The following is a 26,232-nucleotide window of genomic DNA, read 5'->3' as shown; positions in this document are numbered from 1 at the left end:
GTGATGAACTTTAGTGCCATGAACACTGGACTGGGAGTCAGGAGGCCTGAGTTATAAAAGCCAGCCTTTGTAGTGACTAGCAACATGGTCTCGGTTAAATCACTGCCCTTCTGGGCCTCAGTTTCCACATCTGTAAAATGGAAAGGTGGCCTAGATAACTGCTAAAGTCACTCCCACGTTCTGCCCATCCTGCTCCAGGTCACATCCATAGAAGAGTGTGGGTCTGTGGGCACGTGTTTGCAAGCCCAAAGAATATCAATGTGATACTTCACTTGAACAAAAGTTATTGGGTGCCTCCCACCAGAAGGGGTGGTATGGGTGCTGCTGGGGTGTTCAGGAATGTCTCTGTGACTTTTATAGGTCTGGTTTTGATGGCATGGGTGTGGATGTCACCATGTGTCTGGAGGAACACTGACCCGTGTGTCTGATTCTGTGTTGATGAGTAGGTGTGTGTGTGTGTGTGTGTGTCCACCCAATGGGCCATCTGGGGAGGAGAAACCTGTGTGCAAGGCCTCAAGGTTAAAACAATTTGTGTAACGCTACCCGCCAGGCCTGTGTAGCACTCGGGATGAGAAGCAGATGTCACTGTGGGTGGAGCTGCGGGGAGGCTGCTCTCTGCTCCACCTCCAGCTCAGCCTCCCGCCTCCCCCACCGCAGCCCAGCATGAAGCTTGCATCTGAGCTCCTTCCAAAATACTCAGCTCCAGGGCCTCTGTTTCTCAAAAAGCAGATAGACTCTTTAGCCCATCCCTCTGGTAACCTCTCCTGCCAGCTCCAGAGTCAAATGTCTTAGTAGGGACTCTTTTCCCCCAGGCTTTTCTTCCTCCAGAGAGGGGACTCTGAGACTCAGAACAGGAATCACTTGAGAACTGTTAAACCTTTTCCTCCAAGCCCATCAGATGTCCTGGCTTCGCTCACACGCCTATCTGCTTCCATTTTTATTCTTATGCTCCCCTCAATGTAATTGAAATGGTATCTGTTGAGGGCGGTCCATATGCCGCGCACAATGCCAAGGTTATGGCCCCCCCAAAGTAGATACTCTGACCCCTCACTTGCTTTTATTTTCTTGGTAGCACCCATCCCTTCCTGGAATTCTCAAGCTCTGTACTTGTTTACTTGTGTATCTTCGAAGGTCAGCTCCCTGCAATCAGGGCCCTCTTCTGTCTTGCTAATCGCTGGACTAGAGCCTGCGCCCCCACAGTAGGTGCTTACTAAGCATTTGCTAAGGAATGATGGAATAAATGACCTGACCGTGTCTTTAAGGAGCTATCAGTCTAGTGGGGGCTGGGCATCAGCTTTGCTGAGGTTCCAGCTGAAAAATGAGCTTGAGCCTCCCAAGAAACCCTCAAAGCCAGCCCCCCACTGCCCTTCCCCTTGTCAGAAGGCATTTGAAGCTTACAGTTGTTGTGGCAGCCAGGGGTTGTGCCCGTGGGGCCAGGCTGTTGGTGCTGGGTAGGGGGACTGACGCGCTCTGGCTTTTTCTCTCTCCAGCTGCCTTCCTTGGGGACATCGCCCTGGACGAGGAGGATTTGAGGGCCTTCCAGGTGCAGCAGGCTGTGGATCTCAGACAGCGTGCAACCCGCAGGTCTTCTATCAAAGCTGCAGATACACTCGGTACGGGCCGGCCCTCCTCTGTCCCAGAAACAAGGAACCTCCCTGTTTCCAGCCAGGCCCTCCCAGGACAGAGGCCATGAGCTTGAACCCAGCATAAGGGCTTGTTTTCCCTTGGAATATCTTTATCCCTTTCCCAGACTGGTGGCAAGTGTAGACGTAACCAGAAGCTAAGCACCTGCATTCTTTTTGCTTACAGTTTACCAAGTCCTGCAAAAGTATTATCTAACTTGACTGTCCCCAGCCACCTTCAAAGGTAGGTCAGGACAACTCCCACTTTACAGACACAGACCTTCCTTAACTTATGATGGGGTGACATCCTGATAAACCCATCATAAGTGGAAAATATCTTAAGTCGAAAATGCATTTAATACATCTACTGAATAGCATAGCTCTACCCAGCCTACCTTAAAGGTGCTCAGGACACTTACATTAGCCTACTATTGGGCAAAATCAACGAACACAAAGCCTATTTTATTATAAAATGATGAATCCCTCATGTAATTATTGAATACTGTCCTGAAAATGAAAAACAGATCGGTGGTCTGGGTACAGAATGGTTGTAAGTATATGGGTTGTGTCCTGTTGCGATGGTATGGGTGGCAAGGAGCTGCAGGGAGCTGTCGCAGCTCAGCATCTCAAGAGAGGCTTGTACTGCGTATCACTAGCCCAGGAAATTAAGAATTTGAACTATGGTGTCTACTGAGTGTGTATCACTTTCATATCATCATAAAGTCAAAAAATCATAAGTCGAATCATCGTAAGTCAGAGACCATCTGTACAGAAACTAAGAGTCATGAAGTCAACGTGACTTGTTCAAGGTCCCAAAGCTAGTCAGTGGCAGAACCGGGACAGGGACCCAAGCCTTTTCACACCAAATCCGAGGCTCTTTGCTCCACATCACAAGCCCTCCTGCTTCCCCCCGCCGTTCCCACTTTGCAAGCCTCTACACATCCTTTAAAGCCCATATCAAGAGCTTCTCTTGTGAAATCCTCCCTGATTGACCTGGTCCTGACCACTCCGCCATTTGCTGTGCTCTCTCTGCTCTGCGCTTACACTGTTAGCATCTCGCAGGTTGAACCACATTGCAATGATTTGTTTGTCTCTCTCCCCAGCTGGACTCAAAGCTCTTCAAGGTCAGGGTTGGGTCCAAGCACCTCCTAACCAGCCTGGCAGTTGTGAATGCGTGAGGGAATAGGAGGGTTGAGGGCCTACACTGTTTTGGTTCTGTCCTGCCTTCTCAGTGCTCTGGAACGTGGTCTGGCTTGCTGTTTGTGGTACTTATGAATAGAGTTATGCTTATTCCATAAAGTCACTGCGAACACTGAATTAGTGAATTCTGAGCCATTACTCCTAGGAGAAATATAGGGTTAGGTTCCTGCAAGCCTCTGGTTGCAATGTTTTCATCAACTCATTAATATGTAACCCAGTCTTATGTGTGTTTCTGTTTAAGGACCCTTTTTAATGTATTGTTGATTTATTAACTTTGAACTCATGGCCAACAGCACTGTAGCTCATGCCTGAACGAAGCTTATCTAACCCAGGGATTTTCTCCAATAAGGTGCATCCCAGCCCTCTTGCACTTGGGAACACTAAACAGCACTTCAGCACTACAGGCGGGTAAGGGGACGGTCATTTTAGACAGCGAGATCACCAACAAAAGGCACAAAAATGCACAAAATGTGGCACTAAATAGATTGTGAAAAAAGATCCCTATTTACAGCATGAGCTGAAACAAGAAGGCAGCCTGTCACCTTGTTCAGGCTCAGCTGGAATCATGCACGTTGAGTGACTCAAAGTTTTTCCTGCTCTGTGCATGACAGCAAGTGACCATGAAAGAGCTGAGGGTGTAGATTTGGGAATTGCAGATAAATGTTAGTGAGTAGGCAAATACGGAATCCCCAGAGAATGAGGATCGGTTGTAATTTGTTTCCTCCTGCCCTTCACTTCTCTTGCTACCAAGGCCTTCCTTTTTCAGTTTCAGGAAACTCTTCCACCCTCAACTTCCAGAGCACTAGTGGGCAGCCTCAGAGAAAAAGCCACGGGAGATGGAGAAGCAGGTCCCGGAGCCGACGGGCAGCAACGTCCAGACCAGAGCGGGTGTGGCCCGATGGGGTCATCCCCTTTGTCATTGGGGGAAACTTCACCGGTGAGCATGATGTCGGGATGGGGGGGAGGGTCCGGGGAGCAGCTGCACCCCTGCCTGGCCTCAGGGCAGCCCTGTCGTGCATGGTGGTATGAGTGGTACCTTCTGCCTGTCTGTCCAATGAATGGCTGACTAGCAGCGGGTGGAGATGTACCCACGTGGACACTGTGACAGCCTGGCCTCCTTTATCCTGGCAGGCAGCCAGAGGGCAGTCTTCCGACAGGCCATGAGGCACTGGGAAAAGCACACCTGCGTCACCTTCCTCGAGCGCACAGACGAAGACAGCTATATTGTATTCACCTATCGACCCTGCGGGTGAGCAGGGGCCCCTGGGCACTGCACCCTCGGCCATCACCCAAACCCATATTCTGGCTGGCCCACCTGGGCACGGCCCTGTGTCACCTGTCCCCTCCCGTCATGGGGACATCTCCCCAGGAGCTGCCCCAGATGTGGCTCAGACCCTAGCACACAGCCCGGGCATCCTGTGCTCTGGTCCCTCCTCCCCCACCCCTCCACTCCCTGGCCCCCCCTGGCAGCCACGCCCGGCCCCTGAGTGGATGCACTCCCCCAGCTCGGGACCGCCCCCCTGAGCTGGCCCCGCCCTCCAGGTGCTGCTCCTACGTGGGCCGCCGTGGCGGGGGCCCCCAGGCCATCTCCATCGGCAAGAACTGTGACAAGTTTGGCATCGTGGTCCATGAGCTGGGTCATGTCATCGGCTTCTGGCACGAGCACACACGGCCGGACCGAGACCGCCACGTCTCCATCGTGCGCGAGAACATCCAGCCAGGTACACACCTCTACCTGCCCCTCCAGGGCCCCTGGGCAGGGTGGGTGCTGCTCCCTCAAGCCGTCACCTTTGGTCAATTCATCATTATAGTCCCAGCCAGATGGATAATCACAGCCCTGCCTGCCGTCCAGACCCTTCCCCTGAAGCATCTCCTCAGGGTCAGTAGCAGTTCAGGGATTGCAAATCAGTTGTCAGATGGGGGCCAGGGTAGGGCCAGGTCCTGGACACAGGGCCTGTCTGGAGCAGCCAGAACCCACCTGGCATTTAGGGTGGGAGTGGGGAGGGCTCGGCCCATCCCCCATGCTGCCTCAGCCTTTTTCTGCACTTTTACCCAATCTTCTGCTCTTTGCTTATTCTGTCCTCTAAGGGTTTTTTTCTCTCTCCTTTCTCCCCACTGTGCTCTCTCTCTTCCCTCCCTTCCTGCTTCCTCCCTTTCTCACCAGGCCTCCTCCACTCTTCTGCTCTTATCTCCCTGTGGTTCTAGAAATGGGTGCCTCCTTCCCATCTTCCCTTGAGCCTTCCCTCCAGTAAGTCCTCATCCCACCCACCCGCCTGCTGGACAGACTCTTCTAGAGACCCGCCCCTCCCCTAGGCTTCCCTTGGCGGCTGCCCGGACCCCCAGGTAGAGGGCTACCTCTCAAGTGCAGGGAGGACCCCTTTCCCCACCCTGAAAAGGTAGCACTACATCTCACACAGGCCCGCCCCCTCCCACCTCCCACCCCCTTTTCCTGGTCTTCGCAGGGCAGGAGTATAACTTCCTGAAGATGGAGGTCCAGGAGGTGGAGTCCCTGGGGGAGACCTATGATTTTGACAGTATCATGCACTATGCCCGGAACACATTCTCCAGGTGAGAGATGGGGCCCAGCCTCTTCTGGGGCAGCCAGCACTGCCCTCCGTAGGCCTGCGGCTTTGCAATAGCCTGCCCTGCTGAGGTCATCGATGAGGACAAAGGCGGGCCTGTGGGTGGCTGCGGCCCCCGAGCAGAGGACCCATAGGTGATGGCTGCCCTGCTGTCCTCTTCCACGGTGGGTCCGTGGCAGGGCCAGAACTCACAGAGCCTAGGTTCTTCACCTAGGACTGGGCACACCTGGCCCAGGAGGCTGAAACCCAGCTGCTGAGCAGCCACGTGGGTGCCTTGGCCCGGGAACTGTATCAGCCCAAAGGAGCTGGGCTTCTCCCTCATCTGTCAGCCAAAGGGGGAATATTTTTTCTGATGGGTCTGCCTTTTAGATTATGAATGTCTTCGTAATTGGCTGATTTGCACAAGGTCTGGCTCCCGCCCTGGACCAGCCCCCCTCCCCAGCTCATGAGCACATACACACTTGCTCTTTATCCTGGGCCTAGGTTCCCAGAAATCACAGCCAGCACCCTCAGAAGTAGTGGCCCAGCCTCCCCAGCTTCTCCTTAGTAGAGTGTGGGAAACGGCCTCTCCTTCTCCTCGGGCTGCCCCTCACCCTGCACCCCCACCCCCACCCCCGCCTGGCCTTTCCCATGCCTGGCTCTGTCCTCCTCTTCTGTCTCTGCTCTCCCAGACACTGGCCCTCCCCCTCTCCTCAGCTGCTCCTTCTAGACCACTCTTCCTGCCTCCAGACCTGAGGGAACAGAAACCGAGGAAGGGTGGTGAGGTCATCCCAGCCCCCACACCCACAGACCAGCCCCTGTACATTTCCCACCACATCCCACCCCACCTCCTGCTGAGTTCCACCCAGCTGGGTGTGAGTCAGGGGCCCTGGGGAGGTGGAGGGCTGCCTGCTTCCCCTTCGCTTTGCTCCTCCCAGATGGAAACACCCAGGACCTAGCAGGCGGGAACTGGGGGGACAGGAGATACTGATGGACCGAGAGCTGGCAGGGCTGTCCCCGGGGTCTGGTCTGGTCTGGCCACAGTGGAACCTGCCCTTTGGCCTTGTCCCAGGTGCTATCAGGAGTAGCACGTGCCAGCAGCGCGACGTGTTGGCACCATGGAGTCCTGAGAGAGGTGTAGTCAGGGCTGTATCAGCATGGGGGGCCCACAGAACCAGGGCCAGGCAGGGCTGAGACATGACTGACTAGGGCTCTGGAGCTCTCCTGGGGCTGGGAGTTGGGCCAGACGTGGGTCCCCAGGGCCTCCTAGGTCCATGTCCCCGACCTCCCAAAGTGTTCCTGGGGCTCCCCTGGGCCCTCTGGTGTGGCTGCCACGGAGCAGGGTGGCTGCTGGTCAGTGGGCAGTGTAATGACAGGGTGAGATGTCTCCACCCGTCCCTGACCTTGCTGAGGAATGTCTGGGCTCTGGCGGGGTCGTGACCTTGGGTGCACGCAGGCCAGCCCCCCTCCTTGCATTGGACTCTCACCCGGGCTGGGCTTCTCCTCCTCAGGGGCATCTTCCTGGACACCATTGTTCCCAAGTACGAGGTAAATGGGGTGAAGCCTCCCATCGGCCAGAGGACCCGGCTCAGCAAGGGGGACATTGCCCAGGCCCGCAAGCTCTACAAGTGCCCAGGTCAGGGCAGGGGTGGGGACAGGCCAGGGTGGGGTGGAGGGCAGACCCCAGGGCCAAGAAGGCTGAAGCTGCGAGACTTAGAAAAGGCCAAGGCTGCCTGGTGTTCGGGGAGGGGGCACCCAGGGAAGGGCAGCGTTCACGTTACAGACCCAAACCAGGGCTTGGCTCAGGTGGGGAGATGTTGAGGCACCCATCTTCTGAGGGTCTGTGAGAGTGGGGGGAAGCAGGAGTAGAAATGGGGGCCACAGAGCAATTCTCAGGCAGTGAGGTGGAGTGAGGCCTCCAGAGGAGCTTGACCCTAACTCTGGAACCCATGTTGCCTTGACAGCAGGGTATCCTGCAGCATTAGGTAGAACGGAGAGAAGGGGGTAGATCTTAAAGGGACAGGACCATCCCAGACTCTCTCCTCTCCTCAGCCATTCTCCTCTCCCTCAAAGGATGCCAGGACTCAGGGCAGGGAAGCCAGATAGTTGGGGGGATTGGGCACCTGCAGCCAGCACCCCAGTCATTTCTTTTCCTTGACAGCCTGTGGAGAGACCCTACAAGACAGCACTGGCAACTTCTCCTCCCCTGAGTATCCCAACGGCTACTCGGCCCACATGCACTGCATATGGCGCATCTCGGTCACACCTGGAGAGAAGGTAACTGAGCATCCCCTCCTCCGCTGGGACCCCTGAGTAGGAGAGCTTCATCCACGTGGCTGTGAATGACCTACGGGGGAATGTAAACTCATTCACCCCACGGATGATGAGGGGCTTCCACTAATAGTATATAAATGCTAACCGTGAAGAGCATTTACCATGTGCCAGGCATTTTTCTACCTGCTTCTCAGATCCACTCACAGGCTTTTCATGTGGAGTCTGGACCTCTCACCCACCCCTAGACCGTCCATGTCCTTAATATTTTTATTGCTCCCAAGAGTCAGCTTTAAGGCTTTATTTCCCTTGATTGGAACTTGGTCTTTAATATCCTAGTGCACCCGTGAGCTGGGTTAGATTTTATTACTGGTCACATTGCTCATTCCAACAGTTCTCAAGATCATCTTGAATCAGAATTCCACCATCTAGCCAGTAGCCGTCCTCAACTCTACCATGAGCTCATTTGATAAGCATGTCTTCTAGGTCTTCCAAACCTGGCCTTTTATCAAAATATTGAACAGGACATGAATCAAAGCAGATCTAAGATCTCCCTCTGAACGGACATTGACCCAGTAATCTGCAGGCTTCGGGCAGAGCTATTCCTCTAGCTATGACTATGCTAAATGTCATTACCAGCCAGCCACAGGTCCCCATGATGTGAGCTGCTTCTGAGACCAGGCCTTTGTCATCTTTATGTCTCTGGCACAGGAAGTGATTAATAAATGCCGAATACATGGATGAGTTGCCCTACCAAAACAAATCCACTGTTTCACCAGTTGGTAAATCCCCTTTTAAAAAGGAAGTGAGATTTGTCTGATGTGCCTTGTTTCAAGTGAACCCAAACTGGCTCCTAGTAATCAAATGTTTCTTTTCTAAATGGTCATAGACCGTCTGTTTAATTGGGGACTGACATGGAACTCAGTGGTTTGCAATTCCCAGAATTCACTCCAAACCCCCCTCCCAGCACACGCATGTGCACGCACGCGTGCACACACACACCCCTTTTGAAAACTGGGACAGATTTTCTTCTGAGTTCTCAAGATTACAGACACTGCTCACATCTGCAAGTTATTTGAATGTCCTCTGATGTCATTTTTGAGTCTAGAGACAAAAGCCAGTTTAAAGAGGCGCTCACTGACTTTCCTTCTATATTATTGAGCTTCTATTTCCTTTCCAAACGATGCTCTTTTTATTTTTTGTAATTTGAAGATCATCCTCGTTTATGACAGACTTGTATTGAGAGTCGAGCAGTTTCCTATCTCTCTTGGTTAACTGTCTACCATATTCCCTCAAACGTGAACCCACCCCTTCCTTGTTCTTCTTCTTGCTCTGAATCTAAGTTAAAAACTGTGGTCCTTTTCACTGTCTTGTACTGACCTTGCCCTTCATTCCTCTGCTGAGGGTTTCTAGCCTTTGGAAATCTCACTGCAGATGATAATAATAATAACAACTCATGATTATTAAGCATATGATTGGCCAGGCGTGTGTTAAATCTCTGTGTTATGTCTTTCAGTTAGCACAACAATGTTATAGGCTGGCTGCTAATCTTATCCTCATTTTGTATATGAGAAAACAAACTTGGAAAAATTAACTTGCCCAAGATCACGTAGAACCTGGATTATGACACAAAGGTCTGTGATTGCAATACTACGTGTATTCCAAAGCCTTGTCCCATGCCAACAACTACTTAAGTGCCCTTCAGCAACTTGTGTGCCCACTAGGTGCCCAGTGCTGGGCCTGGCACTGGGGATGGACAGGTGCACGAGGCAGTCCCTGGCTCCAAGGAGCACAGAGTAGGGTAGAGCATCACCTTCTTTCCCATTCAGGAGGTTTGCTCAGTCGGCAAGTGTGTGGCAACTTGGTCAGGACCCAATTCTTTCCTTGCTGCTCTGGGCTGGCAAGAGCTGACCCTAGTCTCTAGCAGATACATGGCCTTACCTTAGGAGCCTCTTTGTGCCTTGGGCCTGCTCCCTCCATAGCTCCCACAAGACTCCCCATCCTTTTTCAGAGGCCTGCATGGAGCTCCAGGGAGAGAAGTGGACTAAGGATAAAAAAGTCCAGATTAACCAATGCATGATTGTAGAAATGCAAAAAGTAAAACCCACCTGCAGTCCTGGCTGAAATTGTAGAATTGTAACTGAACCAAAGATGGAATTCTGGAGACTTCCCTGGTGGCACAGTGCTTAAGAATCCACCTGCCAATGCAGGGGACACGAGTTTGAGCTCTGGGCTGGGAAGATCCCACATGCTGCGGTGCAACTAAGCTCATGCACCACAACTACTGAGCCTGTGCTCTAGAGCCCGTGAGCCACAACTACTGAAGCCCACATACCTACAGCCTTTGCTCCTCAACAAGAGAAGCCACTGCAATGTGAAGCCTGCGCACCGCAACCAAGAGTAGCCCCCGCTCACTGCAACTAGAGAGAGCCCACACACAACAACAGAGACCCAACACGGCTGAAAAATAAATAAATAAATAAATAAATAAATAAATAAATGTATTTTCAAAGAAAAGATGGAACCCTGGAGGAGAGAAACATTTAAAGGCTGTGGAGTCAGAAGAGGATGGTATCATAAAATCATCAAGGCCACTCTGTTACTTACCAATTGTGTACCAAAGTATTGGCATCTGATAAGCGTGATCTCATTATTCCTCAAAGTTTCATGACATAGGTATTGTTATTCCTCCTGGAGAGAGGAGGGAATTAAGGGTCAAAGGACAGGTGTAGATCTGGCCAAGTTTGCTCAAGTAGCAGTGGTGGAACCAGCATTCAATTCTAGGACTATCTGACTCCAAAGTCTACTCTTTCAACAGTAAACCTTAAATCCACCTGTGTTAGCGATGGACTTTGACATCTATTTGGCTCCTGAGAGGTTGTTTTCACTTGCCTCCCAGTTCTCAGCTTATTGCCAGAAATGCAAGTGATATGTAAATCTTATCTTGTGCAATTGTGCAGATCGTGGGGATGTCAAACAGGAGAAGGAGCCACTTTGGAGGACTTCTTGGAGGATCCCCAAGTCTTTACACTGCACATAATTAGCAGCTGCCCTGAAGAGGGTTTACAGTGTTTCCCAAGCAACGAAGGGAACTCCTTTATGAGCAGGAAAGTGGTTTCAGAAGGAGACCGTGGTCAAATGTTGCAGAGGAGCCAAGAAGATAAGGACTGAAAATATTTTTTAGATTTGGCAGTGTCCACCCTCATTCCCATCCCTGCCTTCTGATATCCTGCCTATTCTTCAAGGTCCAACCCAAATTCTGCCTCCTCTGTAACACCCTCGCTAACCCCCCCCTTTCATCCCCCAGCTGGGCAGAGATGACCCCTCTCCTCCCTCCTCTGCAAGGACTGGTCTGGGTCCTCCCTTAAGTTCCTCTTCTCAGGCACTGAAGGGCGTGGGGCTCTGAGGATGGAGGGAAAGTTGATGCTCATTCTTTGCACAGCTGTTAGGCAAAATGGATTGGTAGGCCCGGGGAGACCACGTGGAATAGAGGTTAAGGGTATAAGTTTAAGACCCAGAGCGCCTGGGTTTGACTCCCAGCTGTGCTCTTGATTGGATGTATGATCTTGGGGAAATTGCTTACCCTCTATGTGCCTTTGTTTCCCCATTTGTAAAATGGGCCTAGTGAAGGCTTCCTAGGTGGCGCAGTGGTTAAGAATCCGCCTGCCAATGCAGGGAACATGGGTTCGATCCCTGCTTCAGGAAGATCCCACATGCCGCGGAGCGACGAAGCCCGTGCGCTACAACTGTTGAGCCTGCGCTTTAGAGCCCATGAGCCACAACTGTTGAACCCATGTGCTGCAACTACTGAAGCCCACACGCCTAGAGCCCATGCTCCGCAACAGGAGAAGCCACGGCAATGAGAAGCCCGCACACCACAACGAAGAGTAGCCCCCACTCACCGCAACTAAAAGAAAGCCCGCGCACAGCAAAAAAGACCCAACACAGCCAATTAAATAAATAAATAAATAAATTTATTAAAAAAAAATGGGCCTGGTGTTAGTACCTCCCTCATGGGGTTGATACAAGGATTAAACAAGTTAATGTACATAAAGTGCTTAGAGCACTGCCTAGAACATAGTGGGAATTCAATGTTAGCTGCTAGTATCATTCTATAGTCCTGATCTATTAAACGAGTAAGCCCTGGTCAACTTCCCCGGGTGCCTCATTTGCCTCCCTCTGTTTCCTGGATTCTGATCTAGACCACTCTGTGAACCAAACATCAAACTATCTAAGCAAACTCCACTCCAGGAGGGAAGTTAACATTTATTGAGTGTCGTATGGATATGACACGTATGTATGACACCCACGTCAGACAAGGTCGTAAACTCTACGTGTGTTAATTTGATTTCCCTAAGGGGGCAGGTACCATCTTATAGATAAAGAAACGGAGGCCCAGAGGAGTTAAAAGATGGGCCTAAGACCATGCAGACTAAAGCCAGACAACGGGTCCCCAAGGGTTGATGTGTTTTCCCAACTCTTCCCTGAGAGAACCCAGCAAGCATGAGGAAGACCTCGCACACTTGGGGTGCAGCTGGGGACTCTGCACCCGTATCTCATTTACCCAGGACTCCCCAGTGGAGTCCTTATGGTCACCTCCATTTTTTCAGCCAAAAACAGCGAGGCACAAAGTCAGGCCACGGGCCGGAACCACCAGCCAGGAAGTGGCAGAGCTGGCCAGGTTTTCCTTGGCAAAGGGCAGTGCCCCTGCCACCAGAGCACAGCTGTTTCCACACGACAGAAGTTGTTACAACTCGTAATTAGACACCTCCAGTCTCAATATAGCCGTGGCTGCGCCTGCCTGTAGAATGCCCCCGACTGCCAGCCCAGGTCTCTTCCTTCTGTGTGAGGTGACCTGTGCTTCCTCTTGCCCGTGGCAGGTCTCAGGTGGGCACTGTGGGGCTCTGCCCGCTGGGCATGCTTTCTTCTTCAGGGGGCCTGAATTCATTCATCCTGGACAGAGCCATGGTTCAAGGAGGAAAGGAAAGTTGCTACTGTTCTCAGTGCAGCTGCTGAGTGAAATTTATTGGCAGACCCAAGGAGGCCACGTGGAGTACTGGTTAAGGGTGTAAATTTAGGAGCCAGGAGCCCTCACTTGGCCCTCTACATTCCTTCATCCATCCAGCAACTCTTTTTTTTTTTTTTTTCTAAAGAATTTTTTTTCAAACTTTTATTGGAATGTTTCTCTTTTTCTTTTTTAAAATATTTATTTGGCCGCACTGGGTCTTTGTTGCGGCATAGTTTCCTGGCCAGGGATGGAATCTGGGCCCCCTGCATTAGGAACACGGAGTCTTTTTTTTCTTTTTTAATAAATATATTTATTTATTTACTTATTTATTTATTTATTTATTTATTTATTGGCTGCATTTGGTCTTCATTGCTGCACATGGGCTTTCTCTAGTTGCAGCAAGTTGGGGCTACTCTTCATTGTGGTGCACAGGCTCCTCATTGTGGTGGCTTCTCTTGTTGTGGAGCACAGGCTCTAGGCACGTGGGCTTCAGTAGTTGTGGCACAGGGGCTCAATATTTGTGGCTCACGGGCTCTAGAGCGCAGGCTCAATAGTTGTGGATGGGCTTAGTTGCTCTGCGGCATGTGGGATCTTCCTGGGGCAGGGATCGAACGCATGTCCCCTGCATTGGCAGGTGGATTCTTAACCACTGCGCCACCTAGGAAGTCTGGGAACACAGTCTTAACCACTGGATCGCCAGGGAAGTCCCCATTCAGCAACTATTTAAAGATATATTTGTTGTTTGTTAGATATAAAGATAACATATGCATGTTGTAAAAGTTTTGAGCAATATAGAAATGCCTAAAGTAAAAAGTGAATTTTCTCCCCTTGATCATCCTCCAAATCCCACTCCTCAGAGACAGCGAAGCTGGGATATCCTTCCAGACCCTCTAGTATGTGTGTGTGCATGTGTGTGCAAGTGTATGTGTGTGTGTGTGTGTATGTGTATGTGTGGTCTTCTGTAACTTGCCTTTCACTCAACAATAAATCACAGTCATCATTCCATGTCAGCACAAATAGCTCTACCTCAATCACTTACATAGCTGCCTGGCATCCCATCATCTTGATTGCCCTTAATTTAATTATTTAATCATCCCTTGCAGGTCTCTTGATGGATGCTGATTTAAGTTTTTTGACGCTTTCATCACTACCAAAAAAAAATACCTTGAAACTTACATCTTTATACACTTGGGCAACTGTATCTGTAGAGTAGATTCCAAAAAACAAAATTCTATTCAAGAAATACTTATTAAGCAACTGCTACGTGCCATGCACTGAGGATTCCACAGTGAATTAAACTTCCTCTGTGGTCATATTTGGTCACTTTCTAAAAAGATAAAATATTAGGTCATAAGACTCTGGCTCTATAGCAAGAGTTAGAACAGATTTTCTTTTTTTTTTTTTCCTTTAATCTATTTTTTTTCTTTAAGGACTTTTATTGAGATACAATTGACATACAATAAACTGCATATATTTAAAGTGTACAGAACAGATTTTCAACTTCAGTCTTTCAAAATGCCAGGATTGTATTTTTATAATAATAATAATAATAATAATAATATTCCCAATGATGATTAATCATCATCAGCAAGAGTTATATAATATAGTTTTGCAGGGTTCCCTGGTGGCCTAGTGGTTAGGATTCTGGGCTGTCACTGCCATGGCCCAGGTTCAATCCCTGGTTGGGGAACAGATCTAGCGAGCCATGTGGTATGGCCAAAAAAAAAATCAAAGAGTAATATAGTTTTCTTTTCAAAACGTGATCTCGCTTGATTACATCTCAGAGTAACAAAATTAATGAAAGCCCCCCGCCCCCCTGCAACACACACATATTTAAACTCATGTGTGAATCAAAAGAAAAGATGAAAGATGAACTGTGGTTTCCAAGCAAGGTTAGGAGAAATGTAAGTTCATAGGGGTGAAAGGCAGTGAAAATACTACCGGCTCAGTGGATTGAAGGTCATAGTAAATTGGAAGGATTGTTGAGCTCTGCATACAGAGGGAGTGAACAAGAAAAGACTGGGGCACATAGATGGAGAATGGGGTCCTTGGATTTGAGATTAGGGTTGCTAACAAGGCCCAGGGCATGATGTGCTGGCTGAGAAGGGGCAGAGAGGGTGAGAGAGGAGGTCATGGGACGCAGAGGTCAGGAAATGGGAAGGATCATGCAGATGGGTATTGAAATCAAGAATTCTGATGCAGTCAGTGCTAACGTGACCATGAGCCAGGAGCTCTTCCTTTACCAGTGGCAGCGTTGACCTTGGCTACAGACAGCAACCACCAGCACCTGCTGTGGGATCTCTTTCATTCTGGCCTCCACTCTGTCTGCCTCTCACTCTGCCATGAGTCAGAGGGGAGACAGACCCCCTTGTCCCCTTGTCCTCCAGCAGGGAACCCAGCTGGCATCTAACAGGTGGGCCCCTCAGGCCTTCCCATGCTCACTGCACATGCCTCGCAGGTGGAGGGGCCATTCTCTGGAGTCTCTGCTTGTTGGACTCTGAACATATAGCAGGCTTCGGGGCTCACTCCAGAAACCACTAAGGAAGAAGTTTCCCTCCTAGAAAGTGTGCTTCTCTACCTGTTCGCATGCCCCCCTGCTGGGGAGACTTGGTACTTACCAAGGTGTCAAGTGCTCCTCCAGTATTAGGTGAACATTTGATGAGTTCAAGGGCTGAAATGAGTTTCTGTGCCGGAGGTGCTTAGGGCAGTGCGTGTACACATGAAGAGCTATGTCAGAGTGAGATGCTTTTTCCTGATTTTACGCACCAGGTAGCTGAGGTTCAAAGAGGTTGAGTGATTTACCCAAGGACTCACAGCAGAAAATGCAGAGGCGAGATTCAAACCCAGGCTTTATGTCTGGAGTCTGAGTTTTGCACTGGGTGATCTTTTCAAGGATAGGTCTTATTTTTCTAAGTCCTAAGTTCCTGACAGGGACGTGTATTGAACCGATTCACGGGAGGCATACAGACCTGATACTCCCCTCAGCAGTCAGCATAATCCCTTCTTAGAACCAGCATGTGACAAATATGTGATGATGGGTGACTTAGCCCTTCTTCCCTCTGCTCTTCCTCTCTGGACCCTTCATTCCCATTCAGACCACACCCCCAGGACCCACATGCCACCCTGGGCCCTTCCTATAGCCAGGGAGACCTCTTCCCTCTAAAGATACTGTAATTTATATTATTTAAGTTGACCACAAGGAGAGCTGCATTTGTTTAACCCTAAGCAATGGCTCCTTACTAAGGAGATCAGTAAAATGAGACCCCAGGTCTCAAACATATATTCAACGCGGCTGTGCATTTTAAGTGAGGACTGGACTGGGATATCTGGGAAGAATGCTGACTAGAACTGGCAGGTGGCTGGGGATGAGTGACATTTCTGTGCCCGGAGCTCCTTTTTGGAACCCTTAGCTATTTGTTACCCATGGCAAACCGCCTTGCAAGGCAGGCGGTGGTCATGGGGCTGGTGGGCAAGGCTGGCAAGGTGTGGGCAGCAGTATAACCTTCTTCCTCCCCCATTTCCCCAGATCATCCTGAACTTCACATCCATGGACCTGTACCGCAGCCGCCTGTGCTGGTATGACTACGTGGAGGTCCGAGATGGCTTCTGGAGGAAGGCACCCCTTCGAGGTACCGGCACCAGCCCTGCCTTGCCCCTTCCATAGCCGAATCCTTAGAACTACTCACATGACACTCTGTGCATCCTCTCCCGACACTAGCACTTGGCCAAGGGCAACACCCTAGCGTGGGAACCAGGAGTCCTGGTGTAGTCAGTACTGCCAGTTCTATCACTAAGTGTGTGACTTTGGGCAAGTCCCTTCCCCAGTCCAGCCCTCAGGATCCTCGGTACGGGCTTCCAGGCCTCCCTCAGAGGGTGGCTCTCGGTGTACGTGGGGGGAGTCACACAAGGAGACAGAGGGAGATGGACAGGCGCGTCTTCTCAGCTCCAGGCTCTCTTCCTCATCTGGGCAATTTCAAAGACTCAGTTTTCTGTCTGTGAGGTGTGGCCTGAGGGTGCCCACAATTCAGTCTGGTGCACCACGGAGGCCTACATTCCTGGCACGGTGGCCCAAACTTGTTTGCACAGGATCCTTTGTCTCTTGGGGGTAGGGGCGTGGGTAAGTGGGGGATGGGTGGGTCAGAACCACAGGACAGAAGATGCCGTCTTGGACATAGAGTTAGAGCCTGAGGGGCTACGTGAATTCCCCTCCTTCCATCTGCATGTGATCCTAAGTAGCTCAGGACCACTCATTAGCGTTAGAACCTTTGTCCTTCAGGCACAGCCTGTGCCTGAAGCAGACTGACAAATCCTCGCCAAGCGTCTCTTTTTTTCCTCCAGTTTCTGATATTGGAATATTTCTTATTAGTCACTCAAAGCAGCTGTCATTATGACACTTCCTGCTACAGAAATGTTAGTGTTTCCAAGATTGCAGGGGTTTTTTTTGTTTCTTTGTTTTTTTTCATAACTTACATTCCTAGGGCAACACCCTCTGTCCCTTGCTGAAAGTTGAGAAACACCCATCTTACTAGGAACACACAAATCATCCCTAGTCGATTCTTGACTGCGAAGAATTGCACAGATGGCCATCCTCATCCATTTACGTGGATTCTTGTCGAGTGTTATTGAGTTGGCCAAAAAGTTCATTTGGGTTTTTCAGTAACATCTTACACATATAACCCTATATTTCAAAGAGGACATTTTCTGACCCATTCCCTGGATTCTGGGATTTATTTGGGTTCCCCTGGCATCCCCTGCATTTGAGCAAGAGAAAACTGTGTTTATTTTTGGTTATTACTTATTTATGTGGAGAGCAAGAAAAGATAAGTAGTGATAGTAACGCTCTTTTAAAAAAGTAAATAAAACCCAGGTACCCTTAGTTATGGTTGAGGAGTCACCTTTCCTCCTAGAAACAGACTCCTGTTCTTTCCATCAAGTGCGTGAAATCTGCTAGAGTGGCCTCTGGCTCTTCAAGGCCAAACTGGACCTTGGACCAGCTGCAGGCCAGCTTGAATGTGTGCTAAGTGCAGACCAGGGCCAGAGTCCCCAAGCCCCCCCAGAGAGGTGGGGAGGGCTTCCTGGAGGTGCAGCCCCCATGCGGGAAGGGAGAGGGCACTGCTTCAGGCCTCACTGCCCTCTGTCCGTGCCACCTGTGCAGGCCGCTTCTGTGGGGGCAAGCTCCCCGAGCCCATCGTCTCCACGGACAGCCGCCTCTGGGTGGAATTCCGCAGCAGCAGCAACTGGGTCGGGAAAGGCTTCTTTGCCGTCTATGAAGGTACCAGGTCTGGGGGTGAGGGGAGTCAGAGGTGGGGTCCCTGGACACGCTAGAACCTCTCCCTCCTGGCACCCCAGGGGCAAGGCTGAGGGCCCGAGAGGGAGGAAGCAGAGATCCCAGTGGGATTGGCCAGGGCCGGGGGCACTGGGAAGCTGGGTGATGTGGGCGGGGCTGGAGGAGCGGGGAGAGGGCTCGCGAGCATTCTGGCCACCATCCCCCTCTTCCCACCTTGTCCCCTGTCCCCAAAGCCATCTGCGGGGGAGATGTGAAAAAGGATAATGGCCACATTCAGTCGCCCAACTACCCAGATGACTACCGGCCCAGCAAAGTCTGCATCTGGCGGATCCAGGTGTCCGAAGGCTTCCATGTGGGCCTCACCTTCCAGTCCTTTGAGGTGGGTCAGAGAGCCCCCCAGGACGGCCCGTCTCCTGTGGGCTTCCGGGGCTTGGGGCTGGGCCATCAGGGCTCCTCCAGCTGACAGAGCCCCCCACCCCCAGATTGAGCGCCACGACAGCTGCGCCTACGACTACCTGGAGGTGCGCGACGGGCACAGCGAGAGCAGCACCCTCATCGGGCGCTACTGCGGCTACGAGAAGCCGGACGACGTCAAGAGCACGTCCAGCCGCCTTTGGCTGAAGTTTGTCTCAGACGGGTCCATTAACAAAGCTGGCTTCGCTGTCAACTTTTTCAAAGGTGCCTCCTTCCCTGCTCCCCTACCCGGCCCACCCCTGTGGCCAACCCACCTCCTTTGTTCCTTCTTTTTATTTTTTTAATTTTATTTGATTGTGATAAGAACACGTAGCATGAGATCTACGCTTGGAACACGTTGACGTGCATAGTCCCGTATTGCTGACCGTGGGCACAGAGCTATGCAGATCTCCTTGCTTGACTGAAACTTTATGGCCGCTGACTTGTAACTCCCCATCTCCCCCTCCAGCAGGCCCTGGCACCCACCATTCCACTTCTTTAAAAAAGTATTTTATTTATTTATTTATTTGGCCGCGTCGGGTCTTAAGTTGCGGCACATGGGCTCTTCGTTGCAGCCCACGAGCTTCTCTCTGGTTGTGGCGTGCGGGCTCCAGAGTGCGCGGGCTCCAGAGTGCCCAGGCTCAGTTGCCCTATGGCATGTGGGATCCTAGTTCCCTGACCAGGGCTCAACCCTGCGTCCCCTGCATTGGAAGGCAGATTCTTAACCACTGGACTGCCAGAGAAGTCCCCATTCCAGTCTTTAGTTTTATTGATTTGGCTATTTTAGATACCTCATGTATGTGGAATGATGCCGAACTTGACTTTCTGTGACTGGCTTATTTTATGTAACATAATATCCTGAAGGTCCATCCGTGTTATTACACATGGCCCAGTTTCCTTTTTGAAGGCTGAATAATATTCCACTGTGTGTCTAGACCACATTTCCTTTAGCTTCATCCATTGGTGGACATCTTGGCTGTTGTGAATGGTGCTACCATGGCTTCACGGGTTCCTCATTCACTCACTCAGCACACTCTGAGGCATGTACAGACCCTGGCGCCCTGCCCTTGCATTTATGGCCTGACTGGGCAGAAAGGATCCCACTGGAAAAAAGACATACCTTGTTGAGTAAATGACAAACCTAGGTAAAAGTAGCCGATACAGAGTAGGTGCTCGACTAAGAATTGACGTAACAATTCAGGAGTTGCCTTAAAGTCCAAAAGTTTGTACAGAAGGAAAGTTGGTGAGATGTAGAGGCAGAACGTGCTGTAGGAGCTCAGGGAGGAGACAAGGCAGCATGGGCTCTTTATCGGCGTGACCCTGGGCATTGAGGGTATTCTGCTCAAACCTCATTTCCTCGTCTGTAAGCTGTGAGTGGTAACAGCCCCTCCGTCACAGAGATGAAAGAGTAGTACTCAGCCAGGGACAGCACATGAGAGGCTCCGGTGAATGGGGGTGGCCACCAGCCCAGCCAGTGTGGTGAGAAGGAAGGCTCTGTGGGGTCCACCTGTCCCCTCCTTCAGGGCACTGCCTGTCCCTTTGGGGTTGTCACAAGCAGGGGACTGAGTGGGGTTCTGAGCAGCTGTGGAGGGCTGGGTGGGGCAGGGAGGCCCATGGCCTCAGAGCTGAGTGGACAAGGGAGGGTCACAGCTGACTTCCTCCCTCGGGAGTGGGGCGGAGGGTGGTCCTAGCAGCCTGAGGGACCCTGGACGTGGCTCTCAAGCAGAGAGCAGGAAGAGGGACCCAGGCCCCAGGGGGCAGCCACTGACATCCTTTCCTTCTGACCGCAGAGGTGGACGAGTGCTCTCGGCCCAACCGTGGGGGCTGTGAGCAGCGATGTCTCAACACCCTAGGCAGCTACAAGTGCAGCTGCGACCCTGGGTACGAGCTGGCCCCCGACAAACGCCGCTGTGAGGGTGAGTGCCCCCAGACTGCCCGGGACCCTGTTCCGTCCCCGACCCCGAGCCCTCCAGCCTGGATCTCTTCTGCCCTTGGACAGACCGCTTTCTGGAAAAACTAGGATTCCCTGGCACTTTGGTCACCACTCGTGGATAAGGGATACATCGTATGTTTCAATCCTCAGAACACACTGTGACCAGGTGTGATGTCCTCCAGTTTTGTTTTGTTTTCATTCTTGTTCTTCTTTTTAAATGCTGATCTTGATTGATTTCATCGCCCACCAGGTCATGATTCACAATTCGGAAACCACTGCTCTCGGACAGGCACTGAGTTTCAGCCTCTTATTATAAATGTTCCCGGAAGGCTAGTGAAACACTCTCCAGCTAACCGACTCCAGCTCAGCCTGATCTTGCTGCCTGGCTTCTCTCCACTCACCTCTGAGCAGCTCCCCCTCGTGCCTCCTGGTCCCCGCCTCCCAGTCCTCCCTACCCTCCTTCCAATCTTCCTGGTCCCCCCTGCCCTCCTCCCGGTCCTCCCTGCCCTCCTCTCGGTCCTCCCTGCCCTCCTCCCAGTCCTCCCAGTCCTCCCTGCCCTGCCTCTGGTTCTCCCTGCCCTCCTCTTCATCCTACCTGCCCTCCTCCTGGTCCTCCCTGCCCTCCTCTTGGTCCTCCCTGTCCTCCTCCTGGTCCTTCCTGCCCGCCTCTCAGTCCTCCTTGCCCTCCTTTTGGTCCTCCCTGATCTCCTCTCAGTCCTGCCAGTTCTCCCCTCACCTCCCGTCCCCTCTGCCTCCCTCCCAGGCCTCCTACTGCCTGCTGGCATTGCCCTTCTGGAGCCCCTCACCCTGCCTCCTCCCTCTAAGCAGATTCCTGGCCTGTTCTCTCGCAGAGAAAATAGACGTGACCACACAACTCCTCAACTCCTCCTATTCTGAAGACACCCTCCTCACCCTGCCTCCTTCCCTTCTGGCCTGGAGAGACCAGACACAAGCCCCTGGGCTGGGGGAACCCACAAACCCACGCCTCCTCCTCCACGCACCCCAGCCCATGTCCATGCCCTTCTCTAGAGCCAGGACTCCGAGTGGGTGACTCCGCCTCCCTTGTCCCTCCAGCTGCCTGTGGTGGATTCCTCACCAAGCTCAACGGCTCCATCACCAGCCCGGGCTGGCCCAAGGAGTACCCCCCTAACAAAAACTGCATCTGGCAGCTGGTGGCACCCACCCAGTACCGCATCTCCCTGCAGTTCGACTTCTTCGAGACCGAGGGCAATGACGTAAGTGCCCACCCAGAGCGGAGGAGTCACAGAAAGTTCTGAGGCATGGGAGCTCAGCTCAGTGCCTGCTTCCTACCCTCTGAAAGAAATACTCTAGGAATATAGAGGCGGAGAGGGGTTCAGGGAAGCAGGAGAGGCTCAGGGAGGGGGGCTTTGAAGGCCGGGGAGCACGTGACAGGTGGGAATGAAGGACGTGGAGTCTGGAAGCCTGTGGGGAGAGGCAGGGCTGGGGGCTTGCGTGGGGAGCACAAGAGGAACTGATGCGGAGGGGTTGGCACCTTTTTGAATTCTTAAATGTGGCAAAGCAGGTAGCTAAAGGCAAAAGGAGCCACAGAACAGGGAGCATCCCCAGGCAGGGGTGGTCAGGGGAGGCTTCCTGGAGGAGGTGGGCCTGGAGCTGCGCTGCCCCGCAGGTGTGCAAGTACGACTTCGTGGAGGTGCGCAGTGGACTCACAGCCGACTCCAAGCTGCATGGCAAGTTCTGTGGTTCCGAGAAGCCCGAGGTCATCACCTCCCAGTACAACAATATGCGTGTGGAGTTCAAGTCCGACAACACAGTCTCCAAAAAGGGCTTCAAGGCCCACTTCTTCTCAGGTAACCCTTGACTCCCGAGCTCCGAGCCCCACCTCCCCTTCTTCCTGCTGCTGCACCCCTGCACACCGCAGCCCCTCTGGTGCCGGGTGGCAGGGTCTGTCCTCTGCTCCCCCGACGAGCCCTCCACCACCAGGCCAGCCCCTCCCCACCTGAACCCCACCGTTCCTGAGCCCTCAGGGCTGCATGGCAGCCGACCTGAGGCCAGGCAGGACATAGGCCTGCAGAAAGGAAGGGAGAGGGCACTCCAGGTCTCAGGAGCCACAGGCCAAGGCCTGAGAGAGGTCAGGCCCCAGGAACAGGGAGTGCAGCGAGGCCGGACACTGTGGACTGTGGGGCAGAATATCTGGCAGTGGCTGGATCTTTAAGCAGACCCTCCACACGCCAAGTAGGATCACGCCGGGGCCTTCAGAAGCAATGAGGAGCCTCCCTTCCCTCAACCCCAAAGCCTCCCCACTGCCCCGAGGCCCACGGTGGGAGGCTCAGATCCAACCAGCACCTGTCTGTTGGCAGCTGCCCCATGTAAGGCTTGGGATCGAGTCCCTTTGATGGCCCCACCTCCGGGCAGACTAAATGGTCGTCAGAGCCCTGCCCAGCCTCTCTGAGCTGGACCTCCAGAGGCCTCTCCCCTGCTTTAGTAACCCTCAGTCCTCCACGGGCGCTAGGTTGTGAGGAGGGTGGTGGTCTTCCAGAGGCAGTAGGACCTGGGGCACAGGCAGCGCAGGGCAGGAGAGAGCAGGAGGCTGGGGGCTGGCTGGGACAGACAGTTTGTTGGGGAGCGGCCCAGGGATCCTCAACCCCAGCACGCCTGGTGGGCCGGACCTGGGTGGCAGGAAGGGCAGAAGCCCCCGGCCAGGTCCACGCTGCCTTCCTTCTCCCCTCCTCTGCCTAGGGTCCTGCGTCCTCGAGCCCCCTATGTGGCTGCCCTGCATCCCCGCCTGCCCCACTGGATGCCATGCACTGCCCCTGTGCACTGGTTCCCTGCTTGGCACTGCCAGCCACCCCGCTCTGCTTACAGTGCCCCACAGCCCCTGCCCCACTGCTGCCTGAGACCCTCCCCTTGCAGTGCGAATCCCTGTCTTCCCTGGGCCCACCTGGAACTCCTGCGAGGTGCTCACCAGAGGGCTGAGGGGACGTAACATCTGCTCAAGGGTGGGCTTGGCCCCGGGGAAGCCATTACCTGCTTACTCTTGTCTCTTCCTGCCCTTCTGTTGCTCCAGTCTTTGCAGGGGGGTGGAGGGGGACCAGCACCACATCTGTCAGACCTAGAGCCCAGGGCTCTCCACCCACGGTTACTGCCCTGACCTGGCCCGACACTGTGCCTGCCCCACCCTCAGCCCTGCACAGACGCACGCGCGCGCACTCATACACACGTGCACAGCTGCACACGCACACATGCACTGCCCCTTCACACAAGAAACCTGCAGAGGACCCTCACCGCTGGGCGTCAAGGTTCAGCCCTCAGGGCCCGGGGCACCTGACTCTGGCCCCCCAGGAGGGGGCTATTTGGACTTTTGGGACACCCAGCGAAGAGACCCTAAGACAAGAAGAAGAGAGAGCCTGAAGACCTTCAGTGTGACCCCAGCCACCTTCCGGGGCATTTGGCACTGGAGGGTGAGTGCCATCTCCTTGTCCCGGCCCACATCCACCCCCTGCTCCCGCCCCTCCCGCACCCTGCACCCTTGGCTCCCAGGAGAGGCTGCCCCCCACCATGGCAGAGCCCAGCCCCAGGCACTAAAGCAGCCCTTTCTCGGGGCTCACAGCTCTCACTCCTGCACTCAGCACTCACTCCCCCACTCACTCGTTCATTGGGCAGGTATTTCTCCTCCCCTACAATGTGCCAGGCACTGTACTCGGTTTGGGGGATGCAAATATGAGGAAGGCCTGGGGGTCAGTTTCAGGAAAATCTGTGCTCATTCCATGAGCTGGGACTCCTGCAGCTCCCAGCATAGTCATCAGTCAATTCCCTGGTGAATCCCCAGGATAAGTTGTGGGGTACCCATCACCCCCACTTTCTCACAGGGCTTGTGCAAAGGCAGCTTCCACAGGGCCCTCGGTCAGGGTCCCTCATGATGCTCTAACTGAGGAGACCTGGAGAAGGACTTGGGGACCTCCACCTCTTGACCTTGGGTTTTTTGGGTCCCACGGAGTCTGGCTAACCTGAGAGTGCATTGAAGAAGCAGGATCATCTGGGAGCCAGTGCTCCAGCCCTCGGGCCCCTCTCCCTAGGGAGACCAGGAACAGGGCCCCTGTTGTCACCGACCCCGCCTGGCCATGTGAATGTCAGCTGGCATCTTTCTACCTCGGGGCTCATCTCTGGAATTCTGGGTGTCCACTCCCCCTCCCTGAATGCCTGCCTTCGTGCCAGGCACACAGTACCTAAAATGAGCGTGGAGCGACTGGAGAGTATGTACGTGTGATGTACCCATGCCTGTGACCACGGGTCCCTCTGTGTGTCCGTTTCTGCATTCACGGGAGAGTGCATGTGCAGATCCACCGGAACGGGAGCAGCTGTGTGTGTGAGCCCTCCTGAGTCTGCAGGGCTGCTGACGAGCCCGTGGTCCCTGCATCCATGTGTGTCTGCATTTGTACCCACGTGCGGGGCCCTGAGTGCCACTGAGCCTGTGTATTTGTATCTGCACGTGCTTCCTCACACATGGGGAGTGAGCCAGCGATGTGTGTGTGTGCACGGGTACACAGGTGGCTGGTGGCTGATGTGTCTACGTGTGGTGTCTGTGTGAGGGGCTGGTGTGTATCCTATACGTGTGTGTGTGTACCTATGGGGCAGTGTCTGTGCTGTCATGTCGGGATGACAGTACAGGGTGAGGGATCTTGTGCATGTAGGTGTGTTGGCGTGAGTGTGTGTCTGTGTCTGTAACACACTCTGTAGCTACAGCACCAGAAGGAGAGAGCCGAGTTCTGGATGAGGCCCCCTTCTCACGCACTGCTCCCCTCTGCAGGAGACTCTAGTCTCCTTCCCCAGCGTGCAGGCCTCATTGCCACCTCCAGGCCTTGTCCCCGCTGCAGGCTTCCTCCCATCCGCCCCCTGTTGCTGTGCCTCCTCCCACCTGCTGCCCCTCCGTGACCTGGCTGCGCCGGACATGGCTGTCCTGCATGTGTGTCCAGCTGTCGCCCCCCCACCCCGGCCCGTGGACCCCCCTTTGGAGCCGGGCCTGGTTTTCACTGCTCTCCCCCCTCCCGGCCCCTGCCCTCCACCCCCACCCCTTGGTCCCTTTTCTCCTTCTCTCTCTCGTTTCAGAAAAGAGGCCAGCTCTGCAGCCCCCCCGGGGACGCCCCCACCAGCTCAAATTCCGAGTGCAGAAAAGAAACCGGACCCCTCAGTGAGGCCTGCCTGGCCTCCCGGACCCTTTGTTACTCAGGAACCTCACCTTGGACGGAATGGGTTGGGGGCTTTGCTGCCGCCCACCCCCACCTCCACTTTGCCATGCCGGCCCCGCCTCCCTCTGGCCGGACAGAACTGGTGCTCTCCTCGCCCCCACCCCCCTCACGTGGACAGGGGACCCTCCCTGCCCCCCACCCCTTCCCATTTTGATGGTGTCTGTGACATTTCCTGTTGTGAAGTAAAAGAGGGACCCCTGCGTCCTGCTCCTTTCTCTTGCAGTCTGCTTGTCCGTGTGTCTGTTTTTCCACTTGTCCGTCTGTCCAGTAAGCAGGTAATGGTAGAGGGTTCCCATGCTGGTCAGTTCCGGACCCCAGCCCTCCCTCCGTCCACTTCTACTTTCTCTCGGCACAGCTGGGCCCCCCCCCCCCCCCGGGCTGGCTCCGCTTGATGCCATGCCCCGGACCCCCCCATCGCCTTGACCTCCGCCCCCCACCCCGCCTCCCGGGGGCAGGACGCCCAGCCAGGCCTCCCACTGCCCCTGGGGTGACGCAGCCCTCAGCCCTGCGCAGACCCGTCCGCCCTCGCTTGCCCCCCTGCAGACAAGGACGAGTGCTCCAAGGACAACGGCGGCTGCCAGCAGGACTGCGTCAACACCTTCGGCAGCTACGAGTGTCAGTGTCGCAGCGGCTTCGTCCTCCACGACAACAAGCACGACTGCAAGGAAGGTA

At 53.5% G+C, this 26,232-nt stretch overlaps 1 protein-coding gene across 3 annotated transcripts in view; it reads left to right on the top strand.

Annotated features, from left to right (window-relative positions):
• Window positions 1-26,232, top strand: part of BMP1 (bone morphogenetic protein 1) — a 41,210-nt gene that overhangs the window by 6,210 nt on the left and 8,768 nt on the right. Inside the window, exons 1-16 of one of the 3 annotated variants that reach the window (XM_057723625.1) lie at window positions 1,507-1,613; window positions 1,810-1,866; window positions 3,589-3,759; window positions 3,954-4,071; window positions 4,365-4,543; window positions 5,285-5,390; window positions 6,895-7,019; window positions 7,545-7,660; window positions 16,189-16,291; window positions 17,818-17,934; window positions 18,183-18,328; window positions 18,432-18,627; window positions 20,193-20,318; window positions 21,410-21,570; window positions 21,984-22,164; window positions 26,104-26,229. In XM_057723625.1, coding sequence (XP_057579608.1) covers window positions 3,983-4,071; window positions 4,365-4,543; window positions 5,285-5,390; window positions 6,895-7,019; window positions 7,545-7,660; window positions 16,189-16,291; window positions 17,818-17,934; window positions 18,183-18,328; window positions 18,432-18,627; window positions 20,193-20,318; window positions 21,410-21,570; window positions 21,984-22,164; window positions 26,104-26,229 — 1,771 coding nt within the window. In that variant the 5' untranslated portion in view covers window positions 1,507-1,613; window positions 1,810-1,866; window positions 3,589-3,759; window positions 3,954-3,982. Of the gene's footprint in view, window positions 1-1,490; window positions 1,614-1,809; window positions 1,867-3,588; window positions 3,760-3,953; window positions 4,072-4,364; window positions 4,544-5,284; window positions 5,391-6,894; window positions 7,020-7,544; window positions 7,661-16,188; window positions 16,292-17,817; window positions 17,935-18,182; window positions 18,329-18,431; window positions 18,628-20,192; window positions 20,319-21,409; window positions 21,571-21,983; window positions 22,165-25,420; window positions 25,639-26,103; window positions 26,230-26,232 lie in introns of those variants that run through there. The other 2 variants (XM_057723624.1, XM_057723626.1) reach the window with 2 other exon arrangements.

Source organism: Hippopotamus amphibius, chromosome 2 (genome assembly GCF_030028045.1).
Source record: "Hippopotamus amphibius kiboko isolate mHipAmp2 chromosome 2, mHipAmp2.hap2, whole genome shotgun sequence".
Taxonomy (NCBI): Eukaryota; Metazoa; Chordata; class Mammalia; order Artiodactyla; family Hippopotamidae; genus Hippopotamus; species Hippopotamus amphibius.
The sequence above is the reverse complement of the archived record's forward strand: the minus strand, read 5'-3'. Positions and strand labels throughout refer to the sequence as shown.